Here is a 25,781-nt window from a genome sequence, read left to right as displayed (position 1 = left end):
GTAATCATGACAGTAGCAGAGGATTTGTTGTGTTCCGCTTCTCAGAACAGTCGCATTTCACTGCAGCGAACACAGGCTGGATGGCTGTTGATATCGGCCCTCATGACATTAGGTAGTAGCTTTCTACAATTTTTCTTAAACTAAAATAAGCTGTTCTGTGTTCTTTCTCAAGGTTCTTTTGACAATTCATTTAATCTAGCACTGCAAAATAATTCTTTGAAATCAATATAAATCAAAATCTTTAGAAAAACTTTCTAAAATAAAATTTTTTTCCAGATTTGCTATTAGTTCTTTTGGAGCAATATCTGAAAAACAGTGACTGGGTGCAACTGCTATTAATTAAATATAGAAGATAAATTTCGAAGTCAATCTAACCAAATCTCTTTGTGCTCATGAAGAATTGCACTGATATTTTTTAAGATCTAACCCAGAACGAAATGAGCTAATAATTTGTATTTCCTTATTGTCAGGCATTTAAATCTTAGAGAACTTTCTGATATTAAACAGTGGTCAGATTATTGATTGTGATCACTAAACTACTCATGTAGAATGTGTTTTGTTTTGTTCGTTTTCTTAAGGCACCTTTCATGTTTTCAGCTATTACTTCTGTCCAACAACTCCCTTTTTTTTTCTTTTTTTTTTTTAGATTAGGAAAAACACACCTTGTACTAATCTATATCAAATGTTTGCTTTTCTGAGCATCACTATTGCTTATGACATCTCTTTTATGCTGGTGATCCACAGGGTCTGTACTTAGTAAAACAGATTGTAGTTGTCTTGGTGACATATTTGTAAATGTGTCAGTGGGTATGTAGTTATGTGTGGACATGAAGTACCAGGGCAGTAAACATTTGAGAAATGATATATGAGATGTTTGGGAAAGTATCTTCATTATTTGTTTATATCTGTAATGATTTTTTGAACATAGATAAAAGAACCAAAGTGAAAATTTAGTTTTATTAATTGTTACATTGGCATGACAACTGTCAACACTTACAGGTCCTGCAGTTGTCCAACACCATCTGCCGCGAATGTTGTTACTGTGGAAGTGCATCTTTCCATCATCTCCAAAAGACTTAGAAATAGAGAAGACTCGAGGAGATTCTTTTACCTGGCAAGTAACACTAGAAGGTCGTGCTGGTGCTCTCTGTGGTAAGCGGGATTTACTGTGTCTTTCTCTGCATATTATAGTTTGGCTGTTAGTTTTTTCTTCCTTCTGAAAGAGCAATGAAACTTTATATAGTTTTTTTCACTGAATGGCAAAGGATGTATTCACAACATACATGCTTGTATATATATATATTTATATACATGTGTTTTATCTTTGTAAAAAAACCAAACATAAACCCAAAAGGGTTTTTCTTGTGTTCTTCTAGTCAGTTGATTTCCAAATAGTAAATTATATCAGGAAGGTTGCTTCTCTTCTCTTGTTTAACATACGTATCACAGTAACAAGTGAGGACCCAAACCAGGGTATGTTCTATTGTTTATACAGTCTATTATATTTGGTAAATAGCAGTTCTGTTTCCTAATAGCTGACTGACCATAAGCGAAATAGGATTGGTGAGTCAGGCACATCTGAGACTCTGGTAAAAATTATGATAAGGAAGTTGCAATTCTCAGCCAGTAAAGAGTATGATGTATTTGGCTGCTTACTGGTAGGTTGCAATTTTTCATCATGAAATACTGTGAATTTGGGTTTCCAAGAGGTGACTCCAGTGATCTTCAAGTACTTAATGTGTTTCAGTCATGTGTTCTAGAGTATTAAAAGGTCCTTTGCAGAAATGTGAACCCTAGTATAGCGATCACACCCTTCTTTATTAAAATCTATTGGAAAGTGTGGCATTCAATAGTAATTTCATTAAAAAAGTAACCTAAACAATTAACCTTTAAATATTTTCTTTTCCTATTTGCTTTTTGAGCTACTAACTCAAGTTTAATTTTCTCTAAATAATGAAAAAAAAATTGTGTACATATAGGTTGTTTCTTAAGGTAATTAGGCTAAATTTAAATAGAAAAACAGCAAAGTAAGCTGATCATCATCCCCCTATTTTTTGTTTTCTTTTTTTCTAATTATCATGGAGTTACATCCCATAACTCAATTCAGAAGAAAAAGCAAAAAAAGTTTGCATTTATATGAGCAATTAAAACTCAGAGTATGAATGCCCAAGCTGAGACACCAGTGCATCTGTAAATATGACTTTCTTTATTCAAGATTTTTTGTCAGTTTCTTAAATTTTTGCTCAAAATACTTGAAAAACTTTTGCACGCTTTCTTCCACTTTTAAATTACTAGTGAGGTAATAATGTGATTGCTTCACTAATGTGATTTTTTTCTTCTAGATATCTCACACTTAGTAAGTTAAAATCCACTTCCTTTTCTAGCTATCAAAAGCTTTGTTTCCCACTGTGCTGGTCTTCTTACGGATGAAGTTGTTCAGAGACTTCTTCCTCCTCTCCCAAGTGCTGTTGATTTGTTGACACAGTAAGTGTGTGTATCAAATTGTTAAATGAGATTCTGGTTTTGGAAAGCTACAGAGTAATCTTCTTGTATTTGATTTAGTGCACTTTCTAAAGAACTTTATTTTCAAAATACAAAATGTTTTAAAGATGGGCATTTTTATATTTAGATTCAGTGCTAAGCTGGAAAGGGTTCTTTATAATTTTTAAATTTTTGCCTTCAGAATATGTAGTGATTTAATTTATTTGGACTCTAAAAATGAATTTACAGAGATACATCTACAAAAACTTTGATTGTACCTTTTTTATTACAGTTAAAGACATTAGAATGCCTTATTTATTTCTCTAGTATTAAATAAAAGCAATGACTGGGAATGGAGTATGGAGAGATTCTGTCAGAACGTGAAATAAATAGGTTTGCTTCTACTATTGGTGATGCAAATCAAAACTGTACTTATGTACGGATTTTGAAAGTATTCAGTAGAGTGGTGCAAAGGAAACTGGAGTGTTGCATAATGCTTAAAGTCTAACTTTTCTGATGTGCTTTTAATCTTCTAAGGCTTTCTTCAATATATAAATCATATGGAAATGCTTTAAAAACATCATCAATGGTTTACAGACATAAACTTTATGAACTACTAGCAGTATTGCCTCCAAAGACCTATGAAGGTACGTATTTTCTTACAGATAAATATCTGTTAAAAACACTATGGGCTCATTTTTAAGTTCTTGTTCAACATATATTCAGCTGGCAAGAATTAGTTCTACCTTTTCTAATGAACAAATTTTATTCCCTCTGAGATTTGATGAAATTGTAGTGAAGTCACTATGGTTTTGAAAAGCTGGTGTTCCTGTTATTAATTTTCTTCCCCTTCTCCAATTACAAATACAGACTTGGACCTATTTTTAGTTGAAACCTGAAGGTAGACAACCTTGCAGTTTTATACTTGAAGAACTGACTTTCTTCACCTGTTTTACTTGGCATTGAATCCTAAATTCAGAAGTTATAATTTTAGTATAAACCAATTGAATATAGTACATTAAAAGAATTTAATTTTAATTGCTTTAGGTAGATTTACATATTTACAAATATGTAAAATTTACATATTGCATATTAATCTGGTTCTCTGCAGATTGTGGATAAAAAATTTGTATTTAAAGAAAAGTTTCAAAAAAATCTGGGGATAGGCTCACTTTTCTGTAGCAGAGTATAACAAATAGTATTTAAAATCTAATCCTCTAATCCAGTAACTATGCACTCTAGTTAGACCGGTCTAAAACATGAAATTTTTTTGTCGTCTTTAAATTTTCATTTGAATACAGTTTGCCATTGAGTACTGTATGGACTGAAATAACAGCTGTGAAGAGAAGTACAGGGTATTTCATCAGCACAGAGAGAATATGGGCCAGCCAGCCACTGAATTGGCTGGGTCCTCTGTATCATGGAGGGAATCCTTACTCAATCTGCTCCATCTAGTGGTAACTGCGGTGAATCTGCATAAGGACAATTCTCTGACGTTTTCCTTAAAGCTGTTGTCGCATTAGGAGTCTGTATGTAACACTCGAAGCATAGTGTATAATACTAATTTGTGACTTGGACTTAAAAGACTGAAAATTACACCTCCATCCCTTAGAGCAAGTTATTTCTTTGGTTATTTTATTACAGGGACAATGTTTAATAGAATATGAATAATTGGGTATAGGTGGTTTTGGTGATTGCTTAGTTTGTTTTGCATATGGTTTAGCTTTATTGAAAAATGGATGGCATTTTACATTGTGACCTGTAAAGTCTGAATCCTGTGAGAGAGCATCCTAGCTGAGGATGCTGCAATCTAGAACCAGTAGATACATAAAAAGCTTAAAAGGTTTGTATAAATAAGTAGTCACGCTGCTGAAAAGTTTGTAAATAGCCTTAGAACCAAAACAGTAGTTTGACAGATGTAGTCTCAGAGTTTATAATACAACAGTATGAGACTGGGGAAAGAATGGAGATGCATATATTGCCAGAGCTTATTTTCAGAGTTTGTTACATATTTTAACATGTGAATGTGCATCGTTCAGAAATGCCAAAAAAGTTTTCAAGGTAAAGCTTGAAACAAATACCTTTCTTCCCATATTATTTTCAGTATGAAAGCTTCATACAGAAATGGTATGTCTTTACAAATCCTAAGATTTTTTAAAATAAGTTATTTGGGAAAACAGTATGATTATGGAACCCAGGGTGCTTTTTTTCAGTGTTTAGTTTTAGTCATTGTCACTAGGAAGTAGGTGTACTTTTGTGTTACACAGTCTGGCATATTTTGCATGGCTCAGAGTGACACCCTGAATGAGAATCTTTCACCAGTTCATGCTTTTATTTATTTTCTTTTCATTTTCTTCAATCTGGGTAGTTAGCCAGAGGCTAAAAACATGCAAGTTGTGTCTTTTTCAGAAAATTGGTCATGTGGACATATACTAGGAGTTGTAACTCAAGGTTTTAGTATTTGCAAATAATGTGCAAAGCTTTTTTTCTTTAGCAGAAGAGGAACAAAACAAAATACCCAGGGAAAAAAATTGTAAACAAATTCTTTACTCATAGTTCCAAGCCTCTTTCTCAACCTTTTGATTTCTGAGGCCAGAGATACTAGGACTTGTTTAGGCTCCACTTGGTCCTGTCCTGCTCTCTTACTTCCTCTCTGATGTTTCTCTCATTGCTTTCTGTCATCAATAAAAATCAGTATCTGCTCAAACAGAATTATGAAAGCTTACTGTGAGTGTGCATGATTAGTAGATGATTTTTGCATTGTTTCAGCAATGACAGATAGGAGAAGAATGTATTAGGTTAACTTGAACATCAGTGGAAAACATTTAACGTGTTCCAGTTGTGAACATCCATTATGTGTGAACAGTTAAGACTTTGCAATTTAGCTGATGCAAAGTATGAACTTTTTAAGCTAGCTAAAGCAGGTTCTAAGATGAATTATATTCTTGATGTTTTTCACATGTCATTAGTTTCGGATGCTGATGCACTCAAATTTTTCAGGCTAAAACATTTCTTTCCTGTCAGATAATATAAACATTTTAATTATTATGATATCCAATTCAATAATTTCACACAAATAATTTCAGTAGTTTGAATTTTGATTGTTAGATTTGTTGATGTTTTCTGTGGTCTGAAATTAGTGTGTTTTGTCAGACAATTCATTAGGGTTCTTTTCATTCTTCAGCTTTTTGTGCTTGTTATATTCCACTGTCTAAACCATAAAATTCAATACAAGCATTCGCTTCTCTTTATCAATAGGATGAGATGAATAGCTAGCATTCTGGCTCAAAATTTAGAACTGCTGTACATGGGCATAATATTATTTGACACATTGAGGATGGCCAAGTGTCTGGGACTAAAATAATTGTTAATTTGGTCAAAAATTGCTGAGTATCTCCATTAAATTTTATTGGAAAAATCTGTTTTCGTAGAAAGGGGATTTTCAGTATTTTGTTTGTTTTATTGTCACCTATACTAATTAATGAAAGAGCAATTTCTTGTCATTGTTTCTAATTACTGCCTGTTTTAAAAAGGCTTAGTCTTTGTCCCTTTCACACAGTCTGTGCATCTTGGAATATATTTGCCAGTGCTAACCTTTTGCATTTAGATTTGAGTTAAGCATTTTTGGAGAAAGTACATGCTTGCTAATTAGTCAGGGAGGCAAGCAAAGCAACAGATGCTTGCAGGGGAGAGAGGCTAATGGGGACAGGAGTTTGGGTGGGTAGAGGGGAGGAAGTCTGCATTCTCAGAACAGATTCAGGATTCAGGAAGGGCAAAATAGCTGGTTGCAGCTACCAGCTTCAGCTATACAAATGGTTCTGTTTGTGCTTATGAGGCACTGACAATTGTGTTGTCCCACTTTTTGGAACTTCTGTGTGTTGAAAGATTATAAGCAACTTTACTGCAAACAGGTAAAGTTTGCAGTGTGATCATCTAATAACAAAACTGAATGCAAAGAACTGGATGTGTGGGGTTAAGCCGCCCTTAATGCTGGTATTTCCCAGTGCATGAGGACTTTACTTTGCAATCTTAATGCTCTGGAGGTAAATTCTTATGTAATACTTACATAAAAAGTGTGTATATTCTTTAAGATAAGTTCTGCAGTGTTTTTCAACGCAACTAACTTATCTGATAAGCCGGATGTTTTTCATCACATAGTTCAGCACTGGAAATGCCTCTCATTGCAGGGATTATTTTAATAACTTAAACCAGTCTGACTCAGAATGCCTAATGTTGTTTATGTATAATGCACAATCTTGTCTGAAATATTATGTACAAAAATATGTGAAAGTTTTAACTCCCAGTGTCAATTATCATGAAGTAAACTACAGTAAATTCCTCATGCTTGCTTTTTCAGTAAAAATCCTGAAACAGAGGAGTACATTCTACAGCTTTTGTTATTTATCAAACTTATTTTAAATTACATCTGCTTGCCATGTCCAAATATTCTTGCACGGTTGTGTGATACATTCCACACCATTAATTCTCAGGAAATTTGTAGTAGAAATCTGTCTGTGCTTGTAACTGCTTTTTTTCCTCTACTTCAGTTGTAAATGAAACTATCTATTGGATTAGCAGTTGTATGGCATTATGCCTTCTGTAAAGGTTTCTGTTTGTCAGCTTCTAGATTGCTGTATTTGCTTAGTTTGCTTATCTTAAGCAGTGCTCTGCTGTTTCCCTGTAGCAAGAGTGTTCTCCAATTAACTATTTGAAGCCTTTAGAAAAAATGTTAGATGGATGTTACTATTCTAGTATAAATATCTTGCTCCCAAAGTTGCTTATGACAAGTAATTAATCAAAAGGGTTTTGGTTTTTTTGGGGGGTTGATTGGTTTGTTTTTTAATTTTTAATTTTTTTTTATTTAAAGGAAGTTTCTGTGCTGTTCTAAAAGAGTTACTGGCTGACTTGACTGTCCCAGATAGCCAGATCGATGCCTCTACATTCTTACTTCCACCCCTTTGTCATGAGAATGATGTCCTTTTACTTGGTCCCTTACTGCAGGAGACTGACCACCGATTTATCGAGGAACAGGTACTTTTTAATCTAGTATAGTGGTGATACTATATTTTCATATAGTTCTAGTTATTTGGGTCAGTGTTGATTTGGACTTGGTCCAAAATATGGCTATAACTTTTTCCTTCTTACAGCTCCTTTTAGGTAACAGCATAGCTGGCGGCAGCCTGGAGTATGACCCTTACTCAATTTATGAGAAAGTTGCAAAAGGTGATTCAGTACCTAAACCACTACCTCCTGTATTGTGTGTTATCAGTGCGGCAACTCGTCTTTTTGGAGTTATGTTTTCCCATGTAGCAGAATCTCACAGGTAAAGTAGTAACTGTAACTGCTGGGGAATTTGGGAGATGCTCAGAGATATCAGAGTGTTTAAGACTGGACACAGAAGAAAACAATTCTGGAAAAATAATGAATTGTATAAGTGGATTCTGTAAACCATCTGAATAACATGATTGAGATTAAGAAATTATTAGACCTTCTGTTTAAAGTTACTCAGAGCAAAAAGGCAAATCCAGTAAAAGGTTACTGTCATTATAAATTTTGTTGACCAAGAAAAATAATATTTTGTTTCAATAGTCAGATCAAAATAGAAGTTATTTTAAGCAATCTTCATAATTACTATAGTGCTTAATACATAATTATTAAATGCCTTAGGACAAAAGGGTTGGAAGCTGTAGTAAAATTTAACCCTGCCTCATTCTTTGTAAAAAGTGGGTGTCAAAAACCAAGAGTGTATGTCTTAACACAGTTCTGTCAAGGTACAAGAATGCTTGAAAGGAATCGGACTTCTCTTGGTTTTGTGTGTGTGTATGTATCTTCGTACCACACACATGGCATTTTGGTTTGTTTCACGTTTATAAGTGCACCAATTGCTGAGGCATGAAATTCCTCCAGATTTTTGCATGCTGATTCTTATTCTGGGTGCTGCTGGTAATTTTCTTGAATGTAGTGTTAGAGAAAATCAATTATTTTTAAAATAAACAGATTTATATTTTCAAAGCCAACTGTAGTTAGAACTCGGATCATATCATTATAGGTGAAGACGGTTTTGTAATTTCCTGTGAGGAAAGTGCTTAGCATGTGAGACCTGGATCTTGATGTCTTCACTGCTTGAAATCCTTGGGATTTAATGTAATCCCGAGGCAGTTACTCATGTATGAGCATACTTGCCAATAAAATTGCCACATGCTTATGATATGTTCTCCTGACTTGCATTTCCTTCCTTATTCTGTCTTCACTGACTGCATTTTTTCTTTTTGTGGGGGGTTTTTTCTCTTTGTCTGGGCTTTTTGCCCCTACTGTCACCAGCTGGTTGGTTGGTTTTCTTCACCTGTTTCTCAGGACCTGAAATAATTGATACAGATCACTGCATTTTCCTTTTCTTTTTCTTTTCCCTCCTTCTTTCTCAGTTATACGTCAAAATGCATCATACCCGTGCACAGTTCCTTTTAATAACATCAGTTTAATGTTACTTGGATAGAAATCACTATCTGTGAATACATGTTATAAGGAAGCAAGGGCAAAAAGTTCATATTCATGGAGTAATTACCTAATGTAGCATACAAAATTTTTTTGTAGTAGACAGGATGTCAGTTGAAGAAAAATGCTCAAGAGTCAAGGTAATAGATTTGTTCCATCTCTGTTTCTGTGCTATATAGGCTTTGTTATGTGTTTTAAAATAAAATAAAAAAGCTTGACTTATGTCCTTAATTTTTAATTCTGAGGTTTCTTTTCTGGTTTTGTTTAAGGCTCCAGGTGTTAGAACAGTTTTTGAATTCCATAAAGCAAACAAAAGGATCACGGCAGCAAATAGTACAACTAAATGTTGTGTCAGCCTTTTCTACTTCCTTAAAGGTATTTTTTTGTTCCTTTGTTTCCCTCCTTTGTTTCCCTCTCTAATAATAAAACATGGCATCTGGTAGTTCAAATGTGTGTACACAAAAGTTCCTATTTTGATTAACAGTCAAGGTGAAGATCAGTCCTGTTTTCTATAATAATAGATTTTTTTTTTTTTGACATTACCATTTTGTTAAGTACCAAAGAGTTACTGTTTTAGTTGGTGTTTTTTTAATGATAAAGGCTTAGGGGAATCCATTCGAGGACACTGTAGTACACTATCATCCATACTAGTGCAATTCAAATAGGAGAGAGAGATGGAAAAATTCTGTTGGTATAATTTCTGTCTTTATCACTGTTTCATATTTCTTTCTGTATAAATAAAAAAGGATTGGTAAAACAAAGTAATCTTATAACTGCCATTTGTTAATTTTTCCTCTTGCTTTATTTGTATTTTCCTCTGTTCATGTGCAGGTTTTGTTCTTCCCTTCTTAGGCTTTCTTCAAACCAAGGCAAAATGCTTTCAGAATAGGCAAAGCCTTTCATTGTATAATATTTGTATTCGGGGCATATTTAATATGCAGTCCAGAAAACTGCTGTAGCTTCTCCTCATATACTCTTCTCTTTTTTTTTTTTTTTTTTTTTTGACTGGGATTTTTTGTTCTGTCATTATTCTGTTTTCACTCTTTTCATGATACTATTTCCTGAATTTTATGCTAGTGTGCTGGTTTATTGTATTCTACTGCAATCTATCCAGTATTTCTTAAAATCAGAACGTTGATAGTATAATGTGCTGTGATGCACGCTTATCTGAAGTTAGACTTCTAACCCATAGAACAGCACATAAAAATAGAGGAATTCCTTAGATAAAAGGGAAGAAAAAATCAAATCCCTCCTGTAGGTCTTGTAATTTGTGCATGACTGACAGAAAAACACATTTTGATTACTATACTGTCTCGCTGTTTAATACATTTGATATCTATTTTTAGCACTTGGCTAACTGCAAGGGAAGTTTAGGTCCAGAAGAAGTTAGAAGGTCTGCCCTGGCATTGGTAATGGGTGCCTTGGAAAGCAATAATCCACTCCTAAGATGTGCTGCTGCAGAGTGTTTGGCCAGGTTGGCACAGGTGGTTTCTGACAGTGCCTTCACTGCTGGATTAGCACAAGTCAGTTTTGACAAGTAGGTTAAAAAGAAGTGTGGTAAGTTACTGGTGGAGTTTATAAAAAAGTTTGAGAAATCTACCCCCTTCCTATTATGATGATAACTTTTAAAATCTGGTTTCCTTCATGAACTTGATGTCACTTCAGAAATTACCAGGAAAATGCACCGCCTGGCTTCTGCATGTATTTCTTAGTTTTGCTGGTCTTTAAGAAGATTGTCTAAATAAGTATGTCAGTTTTCAAGTAAATTAAATTGGCTGCTGTTCTAGCAGCATCATTTAAGTATACTTAAAATATTTTTGGTACTTCATTCAGATATGAGATAATAAATGAACTTAGAATTTTGGCAATATGACAGTGTGTAATAAAATATTTTGCTGATTATGTACTAGAAATTCCATTTGTAGATGTGCTTATTATATAGTATCAGTCTTGGTGATTATAGTAACAGCATTCTTTCCTTATAATTAATAGGCTAAAATCTGCTAGGGATGTGGTATCAAGAACAGGTCATTCTTTGGCTCTGGGATGTCTGTATAGGTACCTAGGAGGAATAGGTTCTACTCAGCACCTGAATGCATGTGTTGGAATCCTTTATACTTTATCTCAGGACAGTACTTCTCCTGATGTCCAGGTACTTGTTAAATGTCAAATGTTGTGTTATCAATTAACTGGTGTATGTTCTGGAATATAAGTCTTTTCTTGTAAGAGTAATACTTCACAACCTCTTAAGCATATCTCACAGGCAATGAAAACCATAGCTCCTGCTTGAAATCCAGCTTCCAAGCAAGAATTATGAGATATGGGAGGTTCTTACTGAATAATCAGTGAGGCTGATAAGGCTAAGAAATGCTGGCTTCAAAACCAGTATCTGATGTTTTAAGAACTGATTACTTTCATGTTCAGCTATATCTTGACCTTGACTAGATTGTACCTAAATTTTTGTTGCTTGTATCAGTTTCTGGGTCTGTTTCCATGTTTACCTCACAGCATTTTTTGTTGAAGGGTTATGTGGTAAATAACAGGGAGTTGTAGCATGAATGCTGTAGAATTTGGTCAGTATACTTCCTTGAATAAGGCAATATTTTGAAGATTAATTAAAATTGTCTGTGGCCAAAACTGTTACCTATCAGAACAGATTTAAGAGACATTGAGTGTATTCCGTGTAATTATGCAAATCTCAGTTAAAGAATTATTTAAAGCTTTATCTACAATATCTCTACACAGAGAACTGTATGCTGACATGAAACAGATGTGGCTTTTGATGCAAAGTAAATGAGACTAAAACAATGTATTGTTTCAGCAACTCTGTTGTAGTGTTTTTTCATAATTCTCTTGTTCTTGCACATGGAACTATAAGAAATTCTACAAAGTGTAAAATGTATTTGAGGAATTATAATCACTCTGAAATTATTTTACTATTTGACTTTTTTTTTTAATTAATAGGGACAAATTTAAAGCAGTTCTTTCACTGCAGAACATACAGTTCCTTGTAAAATATTCAAAATCGCTTATTAAGCATCAGGTTTTTTCTCTAACCTCTCGATTTGTCCCTTTGAAACCTAAAAGTGCAACTTTTATTACGCTTAATTACTGATCTTCACTTGAACTATCAAATTTTTTAAAAATGTTATGTTTATTCTATCATACAGATGTTACATGACAGCTTCTCTTATTTTACAGGCATGGGCACTACATTCTCTATCACTGATAGTAGATTTAGCTGGCCCCTTGTATCATGTGCATGTGGAACCTACCTTGTCTCTTGTTCTCATGTTGTTGTTGACTGTGCATCCTGCTTACGCTGAAGTTCACCAAAGCCTTGGTCGCTGTTTAAATGCACTTATTACCATGCTGGGCCCTGAGTTGCAAGGTAGGCAATATACAATTGTGTCAGCTTTTGTATGTGTAATTCAAATTTTATCAACAAATAAATGCATGCTAAGTTTTCTTCCTTGTAAGACAGTATTTCATAGGCTATGAGTTTATGTCATCAAGGTGACATGACTGCTAGTTTTCAAAAAATAGTGTCTTTTTTAATATCTTTTCCTTTGTTTGAACGGGTTCTCAAAGCCTTGCCTTGGGCTTGAAAATTCCTACATTTAGCATGAAAACAGAAGGCGTTCATATTTCAAGTGTTAGGAGTCTGTCTGTACCTTAGTTAGGATGCAGACATTTGAAATTTGCACCTAATCAACTTTTAGATACCTGGACACTGAAATTTCCACAGAGCAATGTGACCGTTACTCATTGATATCAGAGTAGAACACAGAGACAGAAAGTATCCCTCAAGAGGATGAGAGTTTATGGGTGGCTTGGGAAAAAAACAGGTTATCACATTTTGGGGAAAAAAAAAAGTTGATGGTTTAAAAAAAAAAAAAACCCACCAACCTTTTTTCTTCTGAATATAGGCCGCAGTACAACAGTTTCAGCCTTAAGAACTTCCTGTCTCCTGGGCTGTGCGGTGATGCAGGATAATCCTGACTGCCTGGTTCAGGCTCAAGCCATCTCTTGCCTGCAGCAGCTTCATATGTTTGCTCCCCGACATGTCAACCTGTCTAGCCTTGTAAGCTCCCTATGTGTGAGTATACATTTACTAGTCTATATCATTGCGTTTTAAAACACTTTGTTTAGAAACATTTAAAAAATGCAGATACTTCTTTAACCAGAGAAACTGATCGTTATGTAGGATGAGGTTTTTCTTACCCTCCTACAGGCAAGTATTCTCTTTTTTTTCCCTTTTTTCCCTCTGTTTCTGTTTCCCGTTTACAAGATGAGCACATTATATAGAAATCTTGGCCTTCTGAACTGCTTGAGAATGCATTCTGCTACTTTTACTAAGGCCAGTTGTCTGGCAGGGTATACCATCCATTACAACTTCGTGTTGGATTTTTACCAGCTATTTTATGTTGGCTGGTATTTTTTCCTCTGCTGCTTTTTATGTCTTAGGTGAAGGATTGATTAAAAAAATTGTGTTTACTAATTACTGAGAACTGTTTTGTTAGGGTGTTTTGTGGGGTTTTTTTCCCATCATGGAGAAAAATTGTGGATTTCTCTATTTTGTAATTTCTGTAGCACTAATGCTTCAGTATACTGACTTCCTGGCAGTCAGTATAAAAATTTCTGACACATAAGTATAGTCAAACTAGGTCTTTCGAAAAAATAAACCAAAGTCTTTCAGTCCTATTTGATAAAGTGGTGGGGGTTTTGTTTGTTTGTTTTTTTTCCCCCAAAAGTCTGTCTGTCTTTGAATAGCTAGTGTTCCTAAGCACTTAATGCTATGAAGAAAGCAAAAATAATTTTTCTGGTAGATATTAGCCTTGGTGGGTTTTCAGAGGATAGCTAGGTGGTGGGTTTGTTTATTTGGGGTGGGTTTGGGGTTTTTTGCGGGGAGCTGGGGGGTGTTTCTTTGTTTACATAACACCACTTAGTCTTCCTGTAAATGAGAGAGAAACAAAAAAAGCCCCGGACAGTAAAGTATGGTGGGTTTTTTCTGATCTCTCTTGTCAATCTTAACATAGTTCTTATTCACCTCTTTCCATAGGTAGCACTTGTATATCAATAGTAGCCATGTATTGATTATGTACAAAGTTTAGATTCCTTCCATTTATCTTTATTCAGTTTGACTAGAAACATGATTGTGGTAGCCAGGAAAAATGGCAGGAGAAGCTCTTTCAACCCCATGTTGTGTTAGGCATGGATATACTAGTTGCAGAAGAACTGGAACTCATCTGAAGTGTTCTTTCTTTTAACATAAGCCAGCTATGATTTTCCTCTTCTCTGGGTAAAACACAGTTTTTCTTACATTGATAAAATCACAACAAATTATATAAGACACTGTCTTGCTCAGAGGATGTATTAGGATTTGGGATCATATGTACATCCATGTATAGTCTGCTTCCAAGTACAGTATGATCTCTAACTAATACCAAATACCTACGAATAAAGAGGATGTTGTCTTACAGTTGTCTTGTCTGTACAGTATTACTGATTTCTATTATTTTCCCAAATTGTCTCAAAGTATTTCAGTATATTATGAATTTTATAATAATTAAATTACATAGTTAAGAATAAACATGGTTCATGGCTAGAATGTGTGTGTTCATGCATCTGTGCACGTGTGTGTGTTCACCTCTGCACCAAAAAAGATTGTGAGCTTCATGGGAGAAGTCCACCAACGTCAGTGGCCTTACGTGGATCAGCTGTTCTCATGAACTTGTTACAGAACTGTGGGCAATGGTGCTGATACTGACAGTTCAGTAAACCTCAGTGTGTTTCTCAAGAGTGTCATGAACAAAGAAGGTTTGAGTGTGTACTTTGTAGGTCTGTGAGAAGATCATTGCACAAGCAGACTTCTGCATTTGTAAAACTTGACATCTGTCCACGTGGTTTCTACCCACTAAATCACCATCTCACTAGGGAAGCAGAATAAACTTGGACTGGACCAGAAATCTACTCTTGACTCTGTTGTTGGCTTACAAGGTGACCCTGAGCAAGTCATTCTCCATGAGTTTAAATTTCTGCAAGTGGAGAAACAGATGTGACTGTCCTCCTTTGCAACCTATTTTGAAGACTTAAAGGGAATTAGAGTACAAAAGCTGGGCACTAGATACTGTGGATATTCACTAGTGCATTCTTTATTTAAAGCAGAAAAGCAGGAGAGGCAAAGAATCTGTGGTCAGATAAGTGATCTTTTCTCCTTCTGTCCATAGAAATGTGAATCCTTGCTTGGAAACAAATGTGCAAAGCATTTGTTTGGTTCTGGTTTTTGTTAGTAACATTTGAACCAACTCCCCTCTCCACCCTTTTTCCTTTAGGTTTCTGGAAAATTTCCGTGTCTTCAAAGTTGCCTTTTTAAAATTCTGAAATAGACATTTTCTGTTTCTTTTTTTTTTTAAATAAATGTAGCATTAGGCATGCCAACACAATTGCTGTGAGAAGCTGCAAGTGGCCTCTTCCACCTGTCTTCCCACCCCTAGAGCATGATATGGTACAGGTCCCCAGAGTATTTAGACTGTTCCATTTGTGACTGCTAGCACAAAAAACATGACTCAGGCCATGAATACACAGCTTCACTGGCTCATTTTTGTTTTCTTTTTTAATTGTGTACATGTGCCTGTCATTATCTAGCTTCCCTTCTTCAGCTTCTAAGAGTAGTCCTTTTCTGTCAATTGCATCTTTTTTCACAGGGCTTTGCATCTAACAGTAATACTTACCCTGTCAGTTAAATTCTTAGCTCCAGAGAAAGAGAAGTCTCATGCTTTTAATCATGTCTAATGTTAGCTCTAAAGCTAAAGTATGTGAGCACAGGGTTCTGAAGAGCTCATCTGTGTAAGCTTATCATGCAGTGAACACCAGTTTTCAGCTGTAAGACATGCAAGATATTTTGAAACACAATAAATATACAATGTCAGTAACTATGCTGCACTGTTTTGGTACTCTTTTTAAGTACTAGTTTTAGGGGCAGCTGGCTTGCAATTTAAGTGTGTTCAACATTAAATATAAGATAAATGAACTAAGCAAATTAGGGGTTTGGTATGTTTGGGATAACATTCTGAATTTTAATATATGCTGATTTTTACATGTAATGGTCTCCATGTGTGGTTGGTATCACTGTGATATCTATATTTTGGTTTTGTCATGACTGGTTTGTCATTTGTTTTTGTGCAGGAAATCTTGTTGGATAATTCTGTGTTGGTAGGTCCCTGTGCCTTGTTAATCCTAAACTTTTGCAGTTTGCAGTGGTGTTTTTTTATTTCATCTTTTATCTTTTCCTTTTAACCATTTTAATGTAAATTCTTTTAGCATGTCAAGTGACATTTGATTATCATCCTAACCAGACCCTTCCTAACTTTCTGCAGATGGTAGTAATACATTTCATTTATGCACTTAGTGAGGCACAATTTTGTTTTTAACGTGTTAAGCGCAGGAAGGGAACTGTGTGTTCATTTAAGTTTCTATGTGGTGCTTGCATTTTGTGTCTGTTATTTAGTCTTGTCCCCTGCTTAGAATGTGGAAGAATGAGAGAAGAAAAATGTGCATCTTGCATTATTCAGTAGCCTGGATTGGATCCTCTGTTTTTTCCCCTATTAAAAATGAGCACGCAATTTATGCATGTCCAACTTGCAGTAGAATGTGTAGCCCGCTTGCATAAATGTTGCACTGAAAGCCTCACATAAACTTTCAATTAAAGTATCTTGCAGACATACTTGTTGAGTCAGGTTTCTTTTCTTTTAGAAGAATTATGCAGAGAGTGTATCTTTATGTGCATTTAATACTTAATTCTGAGTACTGTAGGTACATGTGTATGCATGGAAATTCAGAAGATGAAGCTTAGGTTTCTTAATTTAACAAAGCTGATATTCTCTATCACTCTTTTTGTCTTAAGTTGTTCTTTTTATCTATTTGTTACTAATATACATTAGTAATTTTCACTAACATGTATTGACCTGTTGCTGATAAATGAGAAGCATGACCTTACTGCAAGGCTTCCCTGCAGCAGATACTCAGCTCTGTCTGTTCTAAGGATGATGACAGCTAAGGGTACACAATTGCTTAGTTGTAGAGAATAACTTTTTTGATGATATCCTAAGCTTAATTTAAAAGAAACTGCATAAATATTTGTGTAGCCATCTTGCCTGCCCATACAGCTGATTCATTTTTTATCTTTTGGATCCCCTTCAGAATGTTCTTAAAATTGAACGAAAGCAAATAAAACCGAGAAAGCTCCACTGTAACAAAAAAACTTGAGGTCTTGGGGTTTTTTAAGTGTTTTAGCTTGTTCTTGCAATAATGAATTTGTTACAATGTATTTTTCAGTATTAAAAAAACCACTGGTCTGGTGGTGTTAAAAATATGATGCTATAAACTTTTTTGCTAAAAACTGCTCAGGAGAGCTGACTTGTCTCAGTGTGATACATTCATCAATAACTCTCACCCTTCCTCTCACCTCCTCTAAAATGTAATTTAATGTAATCGAATATGTGTGGTTTTTTTTTTTTTGTGATGAAATTGCAGCAGTGTTCTTTTTGCCCTTTCTTACAAACTTCCTTTCATGCCTGGAGTTCAGATTAACTACAGCCTGATTGACTGTCTCACCCTTGGTTACACTGGCATTTCTCTAGTTACATCTGAGTATGATTTGGGTAATTTTCTCTTGTACTGAGTTTTCAAGCCCATTATATATACCCTGTAGTCAAAGAATAGAGTTAATTGTTCATTGAGACCATGATTCCGCTGTCATTGAGGTTAATGAGGGTCTTTCTACCAATATCAGTGGGAGTTGGATCTGGCCCCGAACGAGTCTTGTAAGTTACCTTTGGAGGGAAAAAGTTAGAAGTACTGATAAATGTTAAAATTTATTACAGGAGTTGCAAAACTTTTTATTTGGGGTTAAAAATAAATAATAAAAACCCTGAACAAAATAGCATCAATTACATTCTTACTGAGTTCACTAATTTGTCATAAATGTAATTGTTTAGAAAATACTGGCCTTACTGAGATATTGCTGTAAAGGTTTGTTAGCCATCTTACTGTTTCTTCTTGCATGTTTCAGGTGAATCTCTGTAGCTCATACTTACTACTGAGACGTGCAGTAGTAGCTTGCTTACGTCAGCTTGTGCAAAGAGAAGCTGCTGAGGTATCAGAATATGCTGTTGCGTTAGTTAAAGAGAGCAGAGAAGATTTTACTCCAGGTAATGTAATGAAGTTTTGCAATCACAGAGCTTGACACATGGATAGTGAATTTTGAACACACTGCTGGGGGTGTGAACACTTTGCTACATTCTTGAAATCTTTAACTCAAAAGGTTTTCTGCTTCAGTTCCCTGAAGTACCAAATTATGGAAGCATCCAAACCCTTTCTTAGTGATAAAATGAAGATAATATTGCTTTTCGTATACTATAGATATTACGGGTCACTAAATGAGAAAAGGTAAGTGGAGTTCCAGAGAAACCTAAGCCTATCTAGCGGGTAGCGGTTGTAGTAACTGCTTCATAGTCCTGCATTTTACATGCATATTCATAATTTTATTTTCCCACATAAATCTCTTCTTAAATTAAAAATACGTCATTGAGGGAAGGTGTACAAAGCTTGTTGAAGAAAGTTTCTGTTGAACTCTTTGGACAACTAGTTAAGTAATGATCAGATGGAGTCTCTAGAATTTTTAACTTCCTAAAGTTTTGGGATTTTGCTAAAATGGCCTGAGAATGACCCCTAGTTCATCCTCATGTGCCTTTCCGTGTGGGGTGGTGGTAATACATGATTTTCCTTTGGATTTCAATTCAAGCTCACTTGGAAATTTTCAGAAAATATAGACTATAGCCATTTTGTGAAAATGCTGATTTTTTAAATTGGTAATATTGGGCAAATGAAAATTGGTCCTATTAATTTAACAAATTATTTCCATGTGTCTGCTTTTGAGCTTTGTTGGAAAATAATTTTAACTTCGTTTTCAAGTTAAAACATGTTTAGAATTACCTTATGAGTCAGTGTGAAGAATCATGGCCAAAGGTATTTTTTTCAGGAGCTCACCTGCTGTAGTGATGGTAATGCTGTGAAATTCAGAGAGAATTCTTTTTTTTTTTTTTTTTTTTAAAACCCCTGGAGTAACTATTCCTGTTGTTAGTATGTTTCTGTGAAAGTTCCAAGTTTGCTTTGTACTCAGATGTTTTAGATATGGTATTAGAACAATTAATACTATTATTTCAGAAGTATTTCAGGGCTAGATCCTCATTCACAAGATACTCTGTGTGCAACCTTCGGTGGAGCTTCTGTGGTCATAACTGCGGTTTTGTGACATACAGCATTCAGCTCACAGACTTTGTTCTTGGCAGATGTTAACATCAGAGAAGTAGGCCTGGAGGGGGCATTACTGGGCTTGCTGGACAAAGAATTGGATCAAAGATTGTGTCAAGATATCAAAGAGACTCTGACTCATATGCTTACTTCAATGGCAGTTGAAAAGCTCTCTTTTTGGCTGAAGCTTTGTAAAGATGTTCTTGCTGCCTCAGCTGGTAAGTATTAATAAGCTCTAGTTGAGAATGAAAATAGGGCCTGCAGCAGTGCAGTATGTCACTGAGGGAAAGTATTCTTGTTTCTTGAATGTTTGATGTTTATGGAGTGTATCATCATCCTTCATACTGAAACATTGGACCCTTGAACTTTCAAAAGGAATATGACTTTCTCCCAGTTGTCTTTTCCCTATTGAACATGTTTTTGTAAACGTATTGGTAGGTCTTTGGCGGGTCATATTCTTGTCCATTTATAGTCCTAATGTTAACTTATTTCCATATCAGAAATGGAAATGCTGAATACATTTGAGCTTGTGGGTCCTGTGCCATTACCTACAAGAAAAATATTCAGGCCCTTTCTTCTGTTAATAATAGGAATGATGCAGAACTGCTATATCATAATGAAACTCCTGACCAGATAAAATTAATTACTATGCAGTATATTGGGAGGGTGAGTTGATTTCCTTTCTTTTTACCTGCAGTGCAGAAGGTACTGGATTTAGATTTTTTTATTAGCAAAGGTACTACCTTCTAATGTGTCACACTTCTTTAAAAGAGGTTTATTTTTCTTTAATTTCTTTCATTGCAGTTCTTCATTTACTTCCGTGGTATTGAACTGTCTTCCAACAAAATGCAGACTTTTGTTACGTTGTATGTTTAATTCTAGCTTTTTCTTTGACACCAAGGTTGAAGAAAGTCTTAGTGAGTTGGAGGCTAGAGGTGGACTTTGAAGAGATTTCATTATGAGTCCTGTAGTTTTCAGTTACAGTAAGAAAGGATATTACATTTCTTCTTTTTTTTCTCCTGTGTCCTAAATGCAGATTTCAATACAGTAGCTTCAGTAGATACCACTCAAGAAGAGGAAACTGCCAAAGTGGATGATGCATCTGTATTAACATCTGACAGTGATGAGAGGTTCCATCCTTTCAGTAATCCACGGTGGTCTACCAGAGTTTTTGCTGCAGAGTGTATTTGTAAAATTATAAGGCAGTGTGAAAATGCAGGCAGTACACATTTTGACATAACTTTGGCTCAGGAAAGAAAACAACGTGATTCAAGAGGTATGTGTTAAAAACTGAAAGTATTTCACAGAATGCAAAATATCTTTAAAATAAATGTTAGCTGTTTGCATCGTAATGAAATACATCATAGATTTGTTGTAAGTGATCTTTAAAACCTGTAATTACTCTGATTAGAAGCCTGTATTTATTAAGGTGCAGAGCAATTTACTGGCATATCACTGCATCATTTACACTCACTTTCCTGGTTATATTACCATGGCATATGAGTAGGCAGCCATTGCTTCTGCCTAAGCATTGGCAATCAGAAGTGATAGCTGGTCCCAGCCTACAACGCCCCAGTTTAGTATCTGGGAGTATGACTAAAAATTCCACTTTTTTCTTTCCATAATTTGCATAATTACCAGTAGAAACACAGTGCCAATTTTTCGGTACCTCTCTATGTTTATCTGGAGGTGTTCCTTGAACCTTTTTATGTATGAGACAGTTTTTCTAAGAAAATATGTTTATGCTTTAGTCTAAGTACTTTTTCTTTTTTACATTCAAATGGAAAGAAGTGTAGATCAGCTAAATAAGATATCCAAATAAGATTGTTGAATGTATAAGCTGCCTTAAATGAATCCTTGATAATGGTAAGGTAAAATGTAAGTTACACATTTTGAAGATGTTTGGAGCAGTCATAAAATACATTATGTCTCAATCTAAATTTAATAAAACTATTTTAATTCTTAATTTCTGTTTTCTCTTCAGATGACTTTTTGGTATTACATTTAGCTGACTTGATCCGTATGGCTTTTATGGCTGCCACAGACCACAGTGATCAACTTCGTCTTTCTGGGCTTCAAACATTGCTAATTGTTGTTCGGAAGTTTGCAGCTGTTCCCGAACCAGAGTTTCCAGGTCATCTAATTCTGGAGCAATATCAGGCCAATGTAAGCACCACTGCTGATAGCTTAGAAAAGCTTGAGTTACATTTAAATTGAAAATGGTGAGGTTTAGATTAGATATCAGGAAGAAATTCCTCATGGAGAGGGTGGTGAGGCACTGGAACAGGTTGCCCAGAGATGCTGTGGATGCCCCATCCCTGGCTGTCTTCAAGGCCAGGCTGGATGTGGCTTTGAGCAACCTGGTCTAGTGGAAGGTGTCCCTCCCCATGGCAGGGGAGTTGGAACTAGATGATCTTTAAGGTCCCTTCCAACCCAAACCATTCTATGATTAATGACTAAAAGAAATTTGCTTTTTGCAGTGCATATCACTAGAGTTGGGCTTCAGTTAGTTTGTTACTTGAAACTATTATTAAGTTCTTGGACTTAACTTCCTTAGACATCACCTTTTCAGTTGGCATATGTTTTACCCACGAAGTTTTTCAAGTTTCAGCATTTTTCCCTCCTCTATTTGAATACATCAAAAAGAAAATAGAACATTGGGTGGGTTTTGGTTTTTGGAGTTTTGGTGGATTTGGTGGTAGGGTTTTTTTGTTGTTGTTGTTTTGGTTTGGTTTTTTTGGAAATCATTGGTTTCAGCATACACAAGTATTGCATGAAATATTATCAACAACTACCATTTTAAACTCTGCTTAGAAACAAGTAGTCTTTGCACACCAGACATCACGCTAGGAGCTCTCTGTCAATAAATAAACTAGAGGAGGTAAAAGCATGGATTATACTCACAAGGTCTATTTCAGTTAAGTCTTGGTTGAGACTTACAGAAAATTTGTCCTGATCAGTTTGCATCCCAGACTGCACTTGTGTTACATATGACAGACAGCTGTGTTAAGCCTCATCTGGCTCTCATTCTTCAATTTCTAGCAAGCATTGAATAAGTCAGATCAGTTTGTCTCGTAGAAATGGAAAGATCCTAGCCCACTTTGATCTTGCTTTTGCTGTTAGAATTGTATTCTACTAGCACTTCTTTGTGGGAAAGGAGAATTATCTTGATCTAGTCTGGAACTACCAAGGGAAAAAAATATACCACCTGTCCTTGCTGTCCAAAACGATCAAGCAGGTCACTAGTAGAGCTAACAATTTGCCTTTTAACCTCCACTACCTTTAAAGTGTTTCTGCTAATATTATGCATAGATCTTCTCATCAGTTGTTTCACAGTTGAAGAGACGTGAAGCAGTTTAATAAACTGTCTTTTACTTGACAATTTTGTTTCAATAACGATAACCAAAAATAGATGGATATAGATTTTCCAGGCTTAAGTAATGGTTTCCAGAAATCTTGTTCAGAAGTCCCTTAAATGAAGTCTGACCTTTAGGGGTCTTAAAAAAAAAAGACATTAACTGTCATTAAAAACAACTCCTTTTCACTTATTTTCACCAACTTGTATTTGTATAGTACTTGTACTACCCTTTGTACTTTCATCTCAAAGAGCATCCGACTTAAGTATGAGTTTTCAGTTATCAGCTAAAGCAGCAAGGGAAAATTTCATTAGCCTTTAGTGAAATAGCTTTCAACAGTGAGAGTAGTTACATTCCCTGCAACCTGGTCAGTATGTTTGTGTGTTCTGCATTAGGAAAATGGTGTTCGTGCTCTCCCTTTCTTTCACTTTACAAAGTTGCCCAACTTCAACTGTTTGTTTCCTTAAATCTGTATTCTTTCTGACTAAGTAAATGTCACTCATTAGATGTCTTGCAAGTCTTCCGTGGTTCAGAACACTGATTTCTTTTGAGGGCTACTCGTCAAGTCAAGAGTATAGGAAGGAAGAGTTTTCTGTTTCAGGTTTAGACTGCAAAAAATAGAATCAACTTTGAAGACTCCTTTCAAAGAGAACCATGTCTTCAGTGTAAGCAAAACAAAACAACAGAAGTATGAATGCAATTTTCTCACTGCTCTTTAACCTCACTGAAACAGACTGTGGAAAAATGAAAACTATGCTTTATAAAGGAAAACTGCAACAAAGCCTGTGTGTGAAAAGTAATTATTTAGTTAATTGTTCACGATGGATTAAATGTTGTATAACTTCTCTTTAGATTGGAGCAGCACTTAGGCCTGCCTTTGCTCCTGAAACACCTCCTGATGTCACAGCAGAAGCATGTCAGGCAAGTGTCCCAAGTCAGAAGTAATAGACCCGCTGATTTCTTTTTGCTTGATAATGTCACACAAGAAAAAATCATCTAGCCTCAGATCTGCAGTGCACACAAAATAATGTCACCCATGTTAGCTGTATATTATAATAACTCAAAGATTTTATGCGCTTTAAGGTATTTTGAGAAACTTTGTAGCAGTTGATACTTTGGCTGTTACTTATGACATCCCTCTCATGGTTTTTTTGTTTTCATTACTTATGTGTACTAAACTGTAATGTCATTTAACATTGATCATTAACTGAGGATAACTGTATCTCAGTAGAAATTAAATCTGGTTTTCATAATTTTACTGATGGGAGAAAGACTATCCAGTGGTGCTGGACTCTCATTTCTCATTATTTCTGTTTGCAACACTAGGTATGCAGTGCCTGGATAGCAAGTGGTGTAGTAAGTGATCTCAATGACCTTCGAAGGGTTCATCAGTTGCTTGTGTCCTCTTTGGTGAAAGTGCAGGCTGGGAAAGAAGCACAAAGTCACCAATATAATGAAAGCACCTCAACTATGGAGATACTGGCTGTGCTTAAAGCTTGGGCAGAGGTTAGTGTAACAGCTCTTTAATGATAGTCTTGATACGTGGTAGGTGAGCAAGAACCTTTCAGACAGAATAGGTTTGGGAATTTCTTACATGCTTCAGTAAATGGAAGTTGCTGGTGCTTTGCTTCGATACCTCTAAACAGTACATGTGCTTTGTAAACTTGACAAAAGCACGACTAGTTAAACTGTTTGTATTATACTATGCATTACGAAAGAGATGTAGTATTTAAGAAATACTAATTTCTTAACATGTTCTAATATTTCAATATCAATTTTAAATTGGCATGGTATAAATGGTCATAGCCATGGCTAGGTCGAGGAAGGTGATTCTCCTCCTCTACTCTGCTCTTGTGAGACCCCACCCAGAGTACTGTGTTCAGCTCTGAGGCCCCCAACATAACATTGACCTGTTGGCATGAGTCCAGAGGAGGGCCACGAAGATGATCAGAGGGCTGGAGCACTTCTCCTGTGATGAAAGGCTGAGAGAATTGGGCTTGCTCAGCCTGGAGAAGAGGAGGCTCCGGGGAGACCTTATTGCAGCTTTCCAGTACCTGAAGGGGACCTACAAGGAAGCTGGGAGGGGACTTTTTACAAGGGCCTGTAGTGACAGGACAAGGGGTAACGGGTTTAAATTGAAAGTGGGGAGCCTTAGATTAGATATCAGGAAGAAGTTCTTCACTGAGAGGGTGGTGAAGCACTGACACAGGTTGCCCAGAGAAGCTGGGGATGCCCCATCCCTGGCTGTCTTCAAGGCCAGGCTGGATGAGGCTTTGAGCAACCTGGTCTAGTGGAAGGTGTCCCTGCCCATGGCAGGGGGGGTGGAACTAGATGATGTTTAAGGTCCATTCCACCCCAAACCATTCTGTGATTCTGTCATGTAATTTCTTACAGTTAGTTCTTGTAAGTTATCAGTATGAATTCAGTACTGCATTGGTTAACTACCTTAAAGGCTGCTCACATGAATGCCTGTTTTAATACATGTAAATGCAAGGTTAGATATTTAAAAATCAAAAATGTGAACAATGTATGTAATCTCTAGAAGATGTGTCTTAGAAAGCACTTCAGATGCTGATGGTTGATAACCTGCTCATATTTAGCTGGTTATGTAGTTAATATAATATTTCTGTGTATAACCAGGGAGCTATTTTGAAGCAGAAAGCAGGCAATAGATAGCCTTTATGTGAACATTTGTAGAAAAACATACCAACCTCTGGTATCGATACTTGAGAAAGGATATTGGCAAAATAGGAAAGCCATTTGAGATAAGCAAGTGGAAATAAAATCTTGAAAACATGCTTACACCAAGAGATTTAAGTAGATCAGTCTATTTAATCTATTCAGGAAAAGATAAGGTGCTGTGATCAATTTAAAATCAATGGGGAAAAGTTTTTTAATGACATATAACAATAATGTATCTCTGATCAGAAGTGGAGATAAAGTTCAGACTATATGTGAGGTTCAACTCTAAGTCAAAATCTGAAGATTGTTCCAGTCTATAATTAAGATCACAAGAAGTCTTCAAAGCAAACTCTGTATAGCTTTCCACTGGATCTCTGATATGAGAAACTATGACAAAATAAACTGGGGAGAAGCTTTTGTGACCTGTAATTTACAAATATTTCATAGAATCATAGA

The 25,781-nt window shown here is 35.6% G+C and overlaps 1 protein-coding gene across 1 annotated transcript; it reads left to right on the top strand.

Annotated features, from left to right (window-relative positions):
• On the top strand, positions 1-24,170 carry LOC104508787 (HEAT repeat-containing protein 5A-like; the record flags this gene model as incomplete). Its single annotated transcript, XM_010150518.1, has 17 exons — positions 1-112; positions 1,000-1,152; positions 2,385-2,484; positions 3,019-3,128; positions 7,349-7,512; positions 7,629-7,804; positions 9,243-9,348; positions 10,320-10,510; positions 10,966-11,125; positions 12,175-12,364; positions 12,903-13,072; positions 18,047-18,185; positions 19,326-19,505; positions 20,324-20,563; positions 21,272-21,453; positions 23,496-23,564; positions 23,970-24,170. Coding segments are annotated over 17 exons (2,643 nt in total), but the record flags the coding sequence as incomplete, so codon positions are not given.
• Between the last annotated feature and the right edge of the window lie 1,611 nt (positions 24,171-25,781).

Source organism: Eurypyga helias, unplaced genomic scaffold (assembly GCF_000690775.1).
Source record: "Eurypyga helias isolate BGI_N326 unplaced genomic scaffold, ASM69077v1 Scaffold8054, whole genome shotgun sequence".
Lineage (NCBI taxonomy): Eukaryota > Metazoa > Chordata > Aves > Eurypygiformes > Eurypygidae > Eurypyga > Eurypyga helias.
The sequence above is the reverse complement of the archived record's forward strand: the minus strand, read 5'-3'. Positions and strand labels throughout refer to the sequence as shown.